The sequence below is a fragment of the Saccharomyces paradoxus genome, chromosome XVI (genome assembly GCF_002079055.1).
Source record: "Saccharomyces paradoxus chromosome XVI, complete sequence".
NCBI classification, from domain to species: Eukaryota; Fungi; Ascomycota; class Saccharomycetes; order Saccharomycetales; family Saccharomycetaceae; genus Saccharomyces; species Saccharomyces paradoxus.
In genome coordinates, this window is record NC_047502.1 from 483,094 (window position 1) to 497,189 (window position 14,096).

Here is a 14,096-nt window from a genome sequence, read left to right on the forward strand (position 1 = left end):
ATCCTAAATTTCCCTTCCAGTACAACCAACAACCTGAATTTTCTTCTGCTTGCCTTTATTCTGTGACTTTTCTTCATCATGGTTAGAAAAAGCTTCACTCGCTTATCGCTTGGAGTAAGCTAGCTATAGCCATGACAATATCGCGTCTAATGAAAAAAAAAAAAGCCGGGACGAGTAAACTTTTGTCTGCGTGGCGCATAGGGAAAGGGAGTGCTTAGATGTATTGGAGGGTCCAGGACGTTGGGTACATTCGGTACGCCATTGCTAAATGTGTTAAAATAGTACCCTATTGTGCCGTTGAAAAGATTTTCCAAGATGTCTCAGTTGTTTTATCAAGGTGACTCCGATGATGAGCTACAGGAGGAACTTACTAGGCAGACTACTCAAGCATCTCAAAGTTCTAAAAACCGGGATAAAGATGAAGTCAGCGAATCCAATCATTTCAGCGTAGTGGAAAATGAGGGCAACAAGCTTTTAGATGAAGATACGGTGTTGTACCCACTGATACCTAACGAGTCAGATGATATAGAAACGTCTAAGCCCAATATCAATGATATTAGGCCAGTTGATATTCAATTGACTTTACCATTGCCGTTTCAGCAAAAGGTAGTAGAGAACTCATTGATTGCCGAAGATTCATTGGTTATAATGGGTAAAGGGCTAGGCTTGCTCGATATTGTTGCCAATTTATTGCATGTTTTAGCTACACCGACATCCATTAACGGACAACTAAAGCGAGCGCTGGTCTTAGTGCTGAATGCAAAACCCATAGATAATGTAAGGATCAGGGAAGCCTTAGAAGAGCTATCGTGGTTCACCAATACTGAAAAGGGCAAACCCGACGCTACTATGGAGAGCGATGATGAACTTTTTGAAAGGCCTTTCAACGTAGTTACTGCGGACTCCCTGAGTGTTGAAAAGAGAAGAAAACTGTATATTTCAGGCGGAATCTTGAGCGTCACTTCTAGAATTCTCATCGTGGATCTCTTATCCGGTATTGTTCACCCGAATAGGGTTACCGGTATGCTGGTACTGAATGCAGACTCACTTCGACATAATTCGAATGAATCGTTTATATTAGAGATTTACAGGTCCAAAAATACTTGGGGTTTTATTAAAGCCTTTTCTGAAGCGGCAGAGACGTTCGTTATGGAATTCTCACCTCTCAGGACGAAAATGAAAGAATTACGGCTGAAGAACGTTTTACTATGGCCGAGATTCAGGGTGGAGGTCTCTTCTTGTTTGAATGCGACCAATAAGACTTCACACAACAAAGTCATTGAAGTCAAGGTGTCCCTAACAAATTCTATGTCTCAAATTCAGTTTGGGTTGATGGAATGTTTGAAAAAATGTATTGCTGAATTGAGTAGAAAAAATCCCGAATTAGCTCTGGAGTGGTGGAATATAGAAAATGTCCTGGATATAAACTTTATCAGGTCGATTGACTCGGTGATGGTACCGAACTGGCACAGGATTTCTTATGAATCAAAACAACTGGTTAAGGATATAAGATTCCTACGCCGCCTTTTGAAGATGCTCGTTACTTCAGACGCTGTTGATTTTTTTGGAGAGATCCAATTAAGTTTGGATGCCAATAAACCGTCAGTATCCCGAAAATACAGCGAATCACCATGGCTATTGGTCGATGAGGCACAATTGGTGATATCATATGCGAAGAAAAGAATTTTTTACAATAACGAATACTCTTTAGAAGAAAATCCAAAATGGGAACAACTTATTCATATATTAGATGATATTGCACATGAGAGAATAAACAACAGCTTTCAAGGGCCTACTTTAGTTGCTTGTTCCGACAACCTCACATGTTTAGAACTAGCAAAAATCTTGAATGCTTCTAATAAAAAGAGAGGAATGCGTCAGGTGCTTCTGAATAAGTTGAAATGGTACAGAAAACAAAGGGAAGAAACGAAAAAATTGGTCAAAGAAGTTCAAAGCCAGGACACTTTTCCAGAGAATGCAACATTGAACGTTAGCTCGACATTTTCTAAAGAACAAGTGACTACGAAAAGAAGAAGGACAAGAGGTGCTTCACAAGTTGCAGCTGTTGAAAAGCTGAGGAATGCAGGTGCCAACGTAGATATGGAGGAAGTGTTCGAAGGTCGCAAGTTAGCCGAAGAAATTAAAAAGGAAAGCGACAATTTGAATGACAGTCAGGAAGAAAATGCTGGCATAAATGATGAAGAAAACGCGGCAAACGACTCAAAGATTTTCGAAATGCAAGAACAGGAAAACGAAATTGTTACTGATGATGAGGACGCTGAGGTTGACAACGGAGAATTAGAATATGGGGACGATCTTCCACAGCACATTACGACTCACTTCAATAAAGATTTATGGGCAGAACATTGTAATGAGTATGGATATGTTGATCGTCAGGACGAAGTTTTAATTTCTACTTTTAAAAGTCTCAATGACAATTGCTCATTGCAGGAGATGATGCCCTCTTACATTATAATGTTTGAACCGGATTTATCTTTTATTAGGCAAATTGAAGTTTATAAGGCTATAGTGAAGGATTTGCGACCAAAGGTATACTTCATGTACTACGGTGAGAGTATTGAAGAGCAAAGTCATTTGACGGCTATAAAGAGGGAAAAAGACGCTTTCACAAAGTTAATTAGAGAGAATGCAAATCTGTCCCATCACTTTGAAACAAATGAAGATCTTTCTCATTACAAAAATTTAGCTGAAAGAAAGTTGAAACTTTCAAAATTACGAAAATCCAAAACCAGAAATGCAGGAGGCCAACAAGGATTCCATAATCTTACTCAAGATGTTGTCATTGTAGATACACGTGAGTTTAATGCTTCATTGCCAGGTTTACTCTATCGATATGGTATAAGGGTTATTCCTTGTATGTTAACGGTCGGCGATTATGTGATAACCCCGGATATTTGTCTCGAAAGAAAATCAATTTCCGATTTAATTGGGTCATTACAGAATAACAGATTAGCCAATCAATGTAAAAAAATGCTAAAATATTATGCATATCCGACGCTGTTAATTGAGTTTGACGAAGGACAGTCATTTTCTTTAGAACCTTTTAGTGAACGTAGAAATTACAAGAATAAAGACATCTCAACCGTTCACCCTATATCAAGCAAGTTATCCCAGGATGAAATTCAATTAAAACTAGCCAAACTGGTATTGAGATTTCCCACTCTAAAAATCATATGGTCTTCCTCTCCCCTGCAAACAGTGAATATAATTCTAGAGTTGAAATTAGGGCGTGAACAACCTGACCCTAGTAACGCAGTTATACTAGGAACAAATAAAACTAGACCGCATTCTAATAGCACTGCAAAGGGCTTAAGAGATGGTGATAATGAGTTTAAATTCCAAAGATTGTTGAACGTTCCTGGCGTGTCAAAGGTTGATTATTTCAATCTTCGCAAAAAGATCAAAAGCTACAATAAGCTTCAAAAGCTTTCATGGAACGAGATTAATGAACTTATCAATGACGAAGATTTGACGGATAGAATATATTACTTCTTGAGGACAGAAAAAGAAGAACAAGAACAAGAGATGACAGATGAGAATCTTGAATTGCGCGATAAGGCAACCGATAATAACGTTTTTGATGACTATGGTGATGACATTTTGGAAGCGCCTATGTAACGATTTATTTATTTTAAAAAGCCTGTTGAAACATCAGTATGAATGAGATAAAACTGGAGGAAGTGGTAGTATTCGTCTGGTGACTTCAACTGTATATGCCGTGGGTTAGAAATGCTCATTGAGCCTTGCTTTGAACCTTGTTTTGATATTCTATACCCCGTCCATATTCGTTTTTCGTACTCATAATTTTCTCACCCAGTTTTTTCATTTTATCCACAATTCACCTTCCCCTTTCTTAGAAGAATGACCAGACTAAGTTCATTTCTCTTTGGTTTTTAGCTATAGCTGATATTATCTAAACAGGCAGTAGTGAACCATCTCTAAACTAAATTAATCCTGAATTTTCCAAGTATCGCAAAATCATCTTCACCATTAATAACTTTTTCAATTCTCATCCTCTTGAGTAAAGTCCAGAAGCATTTTTGTCATTTTTTTTGTTCCCTATGTGGCGTATAAGTCTCTTTTGCAACGATGGTTTTCAGGGACCACTTTTTTTTCACAGTGCATATGATAAATCAAAAGGGTGCGTAATAAGGGACAAGAAATGGGGAGAGCTTATTCTTATGTAGATTTGTGTATCTTCTTAAGAACGCACGGATGAGTCTTGTAAACGATAATTCCCTTAAAATGTCTTGTGTTTACTCCGCTTGCAGAAGTTCACTTTTTTTAAAGCTGGGAATTACTATCCGTAGGACAATCTAGCTCTGGTAATCAATCTACTTAAACAGTTTTGATCTATGTGCTTTTTGGCCTTGTAAACGTTAAACGCGGTCGTCTATTGTTAAAATATTAAGGGTCCATTTTAGGCGCGGATCCACAGAAAACCAAGCAGTTGCTCAAAGTCATACACCACAAAATCCATTTTCATACTAAAAAAGTGAATGTGTCAGTAAAGAGCAACTTTTTAACGTTCACTATTTCTTCCAATATGATATACTAATTTCCCTGCTGCCCATGTAAACTAAAAAAGGAAACCTTCATTGCTTAAGTCTTGGTTAAAATATTAATCTCTCAAGGGTATAAATATTTGCTTTACTGATTGATCTATTATAACAATATTGCATAATAGCACTGTGCAATAGAACTTTTAAATCATATTATGTTATATAACAAAGAGCGGGAAGCAAGCAGTATTAGTAGCTCTGGTCGCAGAACAAAATTTCACTTCGATCGTTTTGTACAAATGGTCCTGTTCATTGCCACTAATCCCGATTATTGCTGTTCAGTAGCCAGTATCCGGGACACTGGCAGCAGGCCAGATCTGAAAAGAGCAGACATGCTCGAACAGAAAATCAAAAGTCTAAATACTGCATTGGGTTCGAAATTGAAGGAAGAAAATCGCCTTGGTGAGTCTCTACATAACTCCACTACTCCCGCACCCTCGTCTTTGTCGTCACTGCCAATATCATCCTGTGGGAAAAAATCTTCAGTAGGATATAGACCCAAAAGTAGGAAGAAGCAAACTATTCTTCCTAACGGACAACCAAAAGAGTGCGCTACATGCGGTGACACCTGGACTTCTCAGTGGAGGAGTGGGCCTAATGGGAATGTTGAGCTTTGCAGCCGATGTGGCATAGCATACAGGAAGAAAATGGAAAAAAAAATACGATCCCAACAATCTACCGAAAATAGTATCAAAAATTTTGTTTTTAACAATAAGTAACTATGTAGTTAGTAAAAAAGGAGAGTTTCAGTGTTTTTTTCCTAAATTTTTATGTTTTTTGAGAAGCTTGGTTTTTTTAAGGTTTGTTGCTAATGGCTAGCTTTCCGTCTTCAATTAGAAACATTAAAAAAAAAATATAATGTTAGTTTCTTTATTGCTCAGTAAAAGATGACTACCAAATTTCATTTTTGTCCCTCAATTTTGTCCAAGGTGAAGTGGAGATCGATCTATTGAAAATTCCCATAGGAACAATATAAAGGTAGGGTACAAAGTTCATAAAGACTTCACCACCTGAAACATATCTCTTCTGCACTCAATAATATATTAACACTCAAGAAAAACGTGTTTAATGAAGGAATTTCATTTTCGTTCCGTTCTTCTGTTAAAGGTAAAGGATTTTACTTCATATCAAAACATAAGAATCCATATCAGGTTGAAGGCTATCGTCACAGGTGTGTGGTTCTGCTTGCTCACCACTAAATTATCATTTTTTTTGTACCAACCATTTAACCGAACTTTCTAAGTTATCTTTTAAGGGCTTATATTGCACTTTTCGCCATATCTAATGATCAGAATATTTCTACTTATGCATAACTAACGAATAATTGTATATTATGAAAAATAATTATTTTAAAGCATCGATTAAAATCAAATGGGCAATAAATCTCCTCATTCTAATCGCATCTCTATAATCAAAATCCAATGGAGCATCCGCACTACCATAGAGAGTATTCATACAGACGTAAATACCACAGTCATAGCCATTTGGTTGCTGTGGACAATCCAAATGAATCAAATCAAAGTCTTCCCCTATTGTATGCTTACTTTCCTCTATAACATACTTTTGTAAATCAGTCAGTATAGCGAAACTCATAGCATTCGGACCATTGGATAATGAATCTACGTAGGCTATAGTTTTCTTTTTTAAATCGATTATACCCAATGCCCAGTGAGATTGGTTTAAATTTATTGGTGTGAAGATTTTATCAAGTTTATCAAGTTGCGTCTTCTTCCTTTTCATCCACCTCCGAACGCCTTGATAACCTCTCTCTGATAAATTAGTGTAGAAAAACGAATTAAATGCTACTGTATTAGGAGTCGACTTTTCAATATATTTCATAAAGAACTCAATGATTGTGTCATTTAGCCACCTTCTTGGTGCCAAGGTCTTAAAATCACGTACAGTTATCTCTATATTATCTCTATTCATTAACTGGGCATTTTCTCTGGATGCCAATGCTTTTTGTACTTGGGCGTCGTCTTTTTCATTCAGTTCAGGTACCAATTTCTTTTTAACCAATTGCTCTTTCTTTTTCTTAAGATCTTCTTGAATCTTCTTCCTTTCATTTAAAATTTCGTTATATCTCTTAAAGTCCCTTTCAAATTCTAATATAGATTTATCAAATTTCAACTTTTGATTTAAATAATCCTTATGTTTTCTTTCTAAAGAAGATATCTTCTTTTCTTTAACAAATACTAAATCATCATCATTTTCATTTCTTGTCTGTAGTCTGTTCTTGTTGTTGTTCTCAATTAAAATTGTTTTGATCTTTTCAGTTAAGTCTATTATAGACTTTTTCAAGCTAGTATCTTTTGCCCTATCCAAATCCATTAATCTTAACTGTCTTTCCCTTTCATCTTTTAATATTTTTGGAACTTTATATTCTCCATTGAATATCTGTCGTAAATACGTTACTTCTTCAGATTGCGCTCTCGACACCAGTTTAGTATTATTAATGTTCTGTTTTGCAACCTTACTTTTTCTGATAAAAGCTGTCCCATACTGCCGCCTATCGAAGCTATTCTGATCAGAAGTGCTATTTTCTGAGTTAGAACCAATGGCACTTGTCTTCCACTTATTCCAACCAAAAGGATCTCTCGAAAAAGTTATGCTATTTTCTCTATCATGGCTACTTTCTTGAGAAGTCGGAAAGCTGACCGGTGAGCTTAAAAGTCCCCCCATATCTTCACTTTCAATTTTTCTCCTTTTTTTTGGTGAAACCCACATCGAAGTATCGAACTTGCGTTTTCCTATATCTGTGGGATACTCTTCACGTATACGATATGATACGTTACTACTCCTGCTTCCAGAGCTTCTGCTCCCAGCGTCGCTGCTACCGCTCGTATCAACTTCAGCAGTATCGGCATTGCGAGGTTCATTTTTCACAAATGTGTGCCATAAGTACCTACCCGAATTCCAGAGGGTTTCTCTTAAACCTTCTATAAGACCGCCTCTATTAACGCTCTCTGACCCATCTTTTACTGCTTCTTCCATTGATAAAACACGGCGGTCGTTTAGATAATTGAATCTTGACGTATTGGTTCTTTTTTTATGAATACCACTGAAACTGGCTGATCTTCTGGACTCAGAGGGTTTGTTCAATGACCGGTGATTAGGATAATACCTATATGTAGAAATTGGAGAGAATAAGGGGGAGTAGGGTCTCTTTTTATGATACTGTAATGTGTTCCGGTGCTTATCTACTTCAACTGACATTATTCTATGATATCTAAAAGGTCAGAGGAAGAAGAGAAAAAAGACTGAAATAAAATCAGATATTAACGAATAAGTCTAATTATCAAAGCCAATTTGTCAAACCGAAAACAAAAATGTCAGCTCTTGTGATCTGCTTTGACTATTGAACCCGTCTTCTCATTACGTGCATTTCAAATTTTTGAAAATAAAAAGAGGCGGCCGGCACCAGCTGAAGGCTGCTTAATATGATTTGATACGGAAGTGTAATATAAATAGATAGATAATAATTAGTCAATTACGATCGTAATTGATACTGGTGTAATATATATATATATATATGAAAAGGTACTCATGGTTCTTATTCCCCGACCAAATTGAAGATAAAATCTTGAATCGGTTTCAGAGTATGGGGTAATGAAGGCTGGGAGGAAACATTTATCAATCCTCTTTCCCTCCTAGCGGCCTCTTTAAAAGCTACACTAAAGTTAACAACTAAAGTCACGATTAACACAACGGCAACCAAAATAGGTCCCAGAGGTGCGTCCAAATGCTTACCGCTTCTGCCTTTAATAAGAGTTAATCTTTTTAAGTAGGTTCTATAAGCCCATAATCCGCAAAACAACGTCAAAAAGAAATATACATATGCCAACAGATCAGCTAATTGTGGAAATTCGGCTTTCTGCACTGAATTATAGATGGAGAATGTCAATACACTCAACAATGTGGTTACGCTTAACCATCTATTAAATGTACGTTCATTGGCAAGCCAAACTTTCGCTTCAACTTTAACAGGACCGGCGTTTTTCAAAAGATGAACTGGTTTCTTAACTCCCGGAGGTAATTGGAAAGAAGAGGCGCTATCTGTATCATCGGAGTATGGATCGGTTCCATTTTCTGAAATATTTTTTCCAGCAAGAATTTTTAAGAAAGCCGCATTTGTTTTGAATTTTTTTCCCTTTTTGACTGCAGATTTCTTGGACAATCCAGTACCTTCCTCGTCAGATGATTCGTGATCTTCTAAATCAGCAACAATGTGGCGAGTACTCTGATCTCTTTGTTCTTGTCTTTCAGTGATTGTTCTATCTGGTAATGAGATTTTGGATAATCTTCTCATATTATCAAGTTTATCATGAATGTTCTTTTGTCTTTGTAAAGTTTTCTTTTCTTCTTCGTAAGCCTCCTGTGGGTTCTTTCTAATGTCAGTTTCCAAATCGGGCAACCAGAATGGCAAAATGTTAATATATTTATCGTCTTCACCAAACAACGAAGCCACACCTTGTAAATACAAAGAAAATTTTGGAACTTCGTTAACTAAATGTGAATTGGTTAAATCCTTGATCCACTCATATTTTGGCGTTTGAGAATTATCCTGGTTTATAACCTTAATCTCCATTACGGAATATGGGAACTTCGAATATTCTCCTGGTCTTAAAAACCTTAATGGGTTTGGAATATTGGAGTCAATATCGTCACGGTGCCAGTTCTCAGGGTTCCTAATAGGTCTATTTTTGTCCAAGGAATCCTCCCTAATGTACATGATATTGGAATCGATGGTGACTCTAATACTTTGATCTCCAGGAATTTGGAAAGCTGTTCTATTATAGGTAGCTCTTAACACTGGTTGCAACTTCTCCTCAACAATAAAGTTCTGGATGTTGTCAAAGTCCCTAGAAAGTTTTTCTAGTTCTTCCTTTTGAGTACCTCTTTCTCTTAGTTGATTAATTAAATAGTTTTTATAACTAGGATCGTTTTTGAAAATAAAATTGTTGATGAATTTGGCTTTCATTTGTAATCTGATTTCTTCAAAACTAGAATTACCGGTTTCCGTATTTTCTGTGAAAGTTCTCTTTTCCAAGAATATATCAGGTTTGTCTAGCAGTTTACCAATCCACCTCAATCTCAGTGTAGGTGCAGCACTGATTTTCAGCAATCTATTATTGTACAGGTCAAAAAATTCGTTGTCAAAATATAATGTGGTGATTGTTGGATCATATGACTGTGGAAAAATGACGTTCTTTGATTTTCCCATCTCGACGTCTTGATTGCTATTACCATCACTGGAAAGACTATTACTCTTGGAACCAAGGTTTAGGCGTGCTTCAGGTTGCACACGGACGTCTGATTCAAGATTATCGACAAAATCGTCATTTTCATTTGGAACAGACGCATAAAGCAAAGCAGGTAGATGTCTTAAAATCCTTGCCTTAACCTCCATTATATTATCATCATGAACCCAAAACTTATAGCTTTTGAAACTCGTGTCTTCAAGGTTAGAGAAATGGGACAATTTAGAAGTACTTGCTAATGATTTAGACATCGTATTTGGATGATCATAATTTGATCTCAAGAACTCATACAAATATGAGATCCTATACAACAAGGGAGAATACTCTTCTGAATTGTTGAATGGAAGTTCTTTCAATCTGACTTGTAAAAGAGACTTCACAGAAGGATAGTTTGGATGCAATTTGTCGTGCTTCTTCACAATCTTAATGAACCCAGTAAAATTCAACCTGTCAAAGTTATCCAATCTTTGGGCCTCGTCTAAACATTCTTCTAAGGTGGTTTTGAATTGCTCAGAATTTATTTTCTGAATTTTTTCCGCTGACTTAGTGTTTTCCTCTAAATCATCTAATTTTCGCAAGACAGCATTATATTTGGATATTTGGAATGTGTAAACCTTTTCTAGCTCTTTATCCAAGGCCTCGACAAAATCAGATTCATTCCTTTCGGACCAACTATCAACGGAACTACGGCCATCATGTATGACGCTTTCCTTTAGTAATTTCTTCAACCTTTCATAGTCGATGTATGAATCCTTCCAAGGAGGATATACGTCGTTAGCCAGTTTAATACCAAACAGCATTTTTAAACTCAAAAACGAAGGGACGTAACAGATTCTTCTGTTAACTAAACACTAATGAGCAAATGAACAATAGTATTAATAATAATGGCAGTAAGGAGTGCTACTTAAATCAGATCAATCTTATGCGTATTATTACCCGCCGATGGGCCCTCTCGATATTGAAATGATAATGAAGAAAGTTCGAGAAAGGACACCTGATGTAAGCCGCTCTAAGGCCTCTATTTAAAAGTTCTTCCTGGATGAAAACCACCTCGAAAGTTGGGTGTGTGTGTGTGTACGTGTATTTCCACGTTTCTGCCTTGTGCTTTCAAAATCTCATGCACGTGCTGGCGACTGCATTGTGTTGTATTAAGCCACGTGGGCCATCGCACGTTAAAAAAAAGAAAAGCTGTACAGGTAAAAATGTGCCAAGAAGTCCAGATACCAATATCTGTGCAAGTTACTCATTGGCATCGAAATCGTGAAGGTCACGGCATATCTGCTCCAGCGTTCTATTATGGTGACCGTAATGGTGGCCTTCTATTAGATGGAGTCGGCCGAAAAATCAGAAACGCGTAATTTAGACTTATATAAGCAGTACTATAGTTTAGATCTAGTGTTATCATTTTTAGTAGTAAGTGGGTAAGGAACTGGGCAAATGGATTTCACGTCTGATACGACGAATTCGCACGACACATCTAATTCGCACTTAAGTCTGGAAGACGCTGTGGGCCCACATCAAGCTGGTGAAGTGGACGCAAACATTGATGAGGACGAGAAACAACAACTATCGCTATTGAACGATGAAGAGTTACGCGGCTTGAAGCTACAGGAAGAGAAGGAAGCCTTGTTGACAAGGAGAAATACTCTTTTGCAAGAAATCCAGACATACCAAAATATCTTAATGAAAGAAAATGCTGGTAAGAAACCTAAAAATGGTGATATCCTGCAAAATGATATTACACAAGATTTTCTTGATTTAATCTCGATTTCATCTTCCAACCCCAATTTGGCGATAAACGACCGCAAGCGAGTCGAGAGTATCAATGGGCTAACTAATTTGCAAAAAGAACTGGTAACGAAATACGACACGTTACCTTTGTTAAATATGAATCTACGCCTAAGTTATTTAAGAGATCACACGTACCCGCATCTTCAAGTTTCTGTGCAATCCAGAGACAGGATGCATAACGATGGAATTGAGGTTTTGGTGGTCAATTATAAATTCTGCAGAAATACGATGAATCCTTTCGAAATTCAGTACAAAATGTTCTACAAATTTGAAGATTCCACATTACTGAAGTGGGAAATCCTACGAATTTCCACAAACGTTAGACTGAAAGCCAAGCAATTACTGGCAACGCGTAATTTCCAGAAGTGCCTATTAAGCCTTTATGAATTTGATAAGATCAAATCCAGAAAAACCGGGATTTTCCAAAATTTAATCAACTTATTGAAAAGGAAAACCAAATGTTATTTGATGAATAATGGTGACTCATTGGTCATCGAAAGAGTTATCAGAGAAGGAGGACTCACAACATTAAAATTGCAGATTAATTTTATCATTGTAATGCCTGGTGAGAGGGGTAAACCTCGTAATTGCTTCCTGCCTATGAGTAAAATCTCAATAACGTTATGGAAGGGTGGAGAAAGATTCAACCAAATGGATTTGGACGAGATATGCTACGGACTAATCAAGGAATATGGTGTGGGAACCGGGTTAAAGGAAATCTGCAATGTTTGTTTATTTCCGGACATTTACGCCAGATGATGTTTCATTCGCCATTGCCAATTGAACAGCCTGCTTAAAAGATTCCGATAAGCTTGGGTGAGGGAATGATACTTTGAAGATATCACGAGCAGTAAGGCCGAGCGACACCGCCATCGACGCCTGCGACAGCAATTCATTTGCATCGTCGTTTATCATATGAACGCCTAATATTTTCATGTTACGAGAATCTATCAAGACTTTGATGAAAGAAGAAATTGTAGTGTTCTCTTTCTGCGATAGTAACGTGTTGTATCTAACGTTCTGTGAGAAGAAAGCCTTACCTTTTTGATATGGGATGCGTGACTCTGCTAGCTCCTCCTCAGTGCGCCCGACCCAGCCAATTTGGGGCTGGCAGTACAACACATTTGGTGGGAAACCACAACTCGAGGTTTCGATGGATTCTGTGCAGCCTATCGATTGAATAGCCCTTATAGCCTGTTGTTCCGCTTTTAACGCCAACATGGGGCCCAGGGTGACGTCTCCGATGGGTTTGATGTGGGGGTACTTTAGCAGACTTTGAGTTTGTACATCGACGTTTTCCACAAAATCCCGTTCGTCTAGGCCAATATTAGAAATATCTAAGTCCTTTAGCAGGGGACGTCTTCCAATAGAAACCATCAACACATCGCAGTGATGTATGTGTGTTTTCTTCGACAGTTTGTCAATCAGCGTGACGCTCAGCTGACCGGCAGAATCAGTTTTCGCGAATTGCACTCTAGTATTTAATTGAAACACTATACCTTGAGACTGCAAGAGAGTCTTGGTGGCAGATGCCAACTCATTATCCATATTTTGACAGATCTCGCCTTGAGACTCGACGATGGTAACCCGGGAGCCCAAATTATTGAATATACATGCGATTTCCAGTCCAATTGTACCTCCGCCCATGATAGTAAAACGCGAAGGTATGTAATCCAGCGACAAAGCTTTATCGGATGAGACTATCTTATCATCATCTATCACAACGCCAGGACACTCAATAACCGCAGATCCAGTCGCCACAACGATATATTTCGCTTCTACGATGAATTCGTCCACGCCCTGCTGAGCAATCTTAACGCGGTGAGAGTCTTCAAAAGCAGCCGTGCCTTTATACACAGTAACATTATTTTTAGATAGCTCGCGTTTATACACATTGCCCAACTCTTCTATATTATGTTTAAGTGCACTCTGGGCTGCCCGCATATCAAATTTTGCAGAAAGTAGCTTCACGCCACGTTCCTCAATTTGTTCTCGCTGTTGTAGCAGCCGATAAAGATAAGACTCATCTAACAAGGTCTTGGACGGGACCGCTCCATTAACAAAGTATGTGCCTCCTAGCGAGGCACGCTGGTCGACACAGGCCGTGTGTAGGCCCGTCTGTGACGCCTGCATAGCCGCAGTAAAGCCACCAGGCCCGCATCCAATTACCAGGAGATCGTAAACTGCGACGATATTCTCCATTGTATTTTTTATGCCGTTCTCGGTTCCCATTTTCAGAAATGCTCAATATTATATCATCTTTCTCTCTTCCTCTCTCGTTAAAATGGTGCGCATGTTAAATAGCCGCCGAGAGAACAAAACCATGCGCACAGGTCTGGGTGTACCCCCTACCTGAGTGTTCCACCCAGTCCTCGTCGGAGGATGACGCCACCGCACCCAGATTCCCCACAGAAACAACCGCATAAATTTCTTCTAACCCGGAACTGACGTTTATCGTGAT

The 14,096-nt window shown here is 38.1% G+C and overlaps 6 protein-coding genes across 6 annotated transcripts; 3 read left to right on the top strand and 3 right to left on the bottom strand.

Annotated features, from left to right (window-relative positions):
* Positions 1 to 315: 315 nt before the first annotated feature.
* On the top strand, positions 316 to 3,639 carry RAD1 (ssDNA endodeoxyribonuclease RAD1; the record flags this gene model as incomplete). Its single annotated transcript, XM_033913847.1, has 1 exon — positions 316 to 3,639. One exon carries the CDS (start codon positions 316 to 318, stop codon positions 3,637 to 3,639), a length of 3,324 nt encoding a protein of 1,107 aa, XP_033769738.1.
* Positions 3,640 to 4,738: 1,099 nt separating this feature from the next.
* On the top strand, positions 4,739 to 5,302 carry ECM23 (Ecm23p; the record flags this gene model as incomplete). Its single annotated transcript, XM_033913848.1, has 1 exon — positions 4,739 to 5,302. The coding sequence occupies one exon, from the start codon at positions 4,739 to 4,741 to the stop codon at positions 5,300 to 5,302; it is 564 nt and encodes a 187-aa protein (XP_033769739.1).
* Positions 5,303 to 5,927: 625 nt separating this feature from the next.
* Positions 5,928 to 7,799, bottom strand: ULP1 (SUMO protease ULP1; the record flags this gene model as incomplete). Its single annotated transcript, XM_033913849.1, has 1 exon — positions 5,928 to 7,799. The coding sequence occupies one exon, from the start codon at positions 7,797 to 7,799 to the stop codon at positions 5,928 to 5,930; it is 1,872 nt and encodes a 623-aa protein (XP_033769740.1).
* Positions 7,800 to 8,136: 337 nt separating this feature from the next.
* VTC3 (vacuolar transporter chaperone) lies at positions 8,137 to 10,644 on the bottom strand (the record flags this gene model as incomplete). The annotated part of the gene is made up of 1 exon (XM_033913850.1): positions 8,137 to 10,644. One exon carries the CDS (start codon positions 10,642 to 10,644, stop codon positions 8,137 to 8,139), a length of 2,508 nt encoding a protein of 835 aa, XP_033769741.1.
* A 637-nt stretch (positions 10,645 to 11,281) lies between these two features.
* CTF19 (Ctf19p) lies at positions 11,282 to 12,394 on the top strand (the record flags this gene model as incomplete). The annotated part of the gene is made up of 1 exon (XM_033913851.1): positions 11,282 to 12,394. One exon carries the CDS (start codon positions 11,282 to 11,284, stop codon positions 12,392 to 12,394), a length of 1,113 nt encoding a protein of 370 aa, XP_033769742.1.
* A 4-nt stretch (positions 12,395 to 12,398) lies between these two features.
* Positions 12,399 to 13,837, bottom strand: IRC15 (Irc15p; the record flags this gene model as incomplete). Its single annotated transcript, XM_033913852.1, has 2 exons — positions 12,399 to 12,424; positions 12,481 to 13,837. The coding sequence occupies 2 exons, from the start codon at positions 13,835 to 13,837 to the stop codon at positions 12,399 to 12,401; spliced, it is 1,383 nt and encodes a 460-aa protein (XP_033769743.1).
* Positions 13,838 to 14,096: the final 259 nt, after the last annotated feature.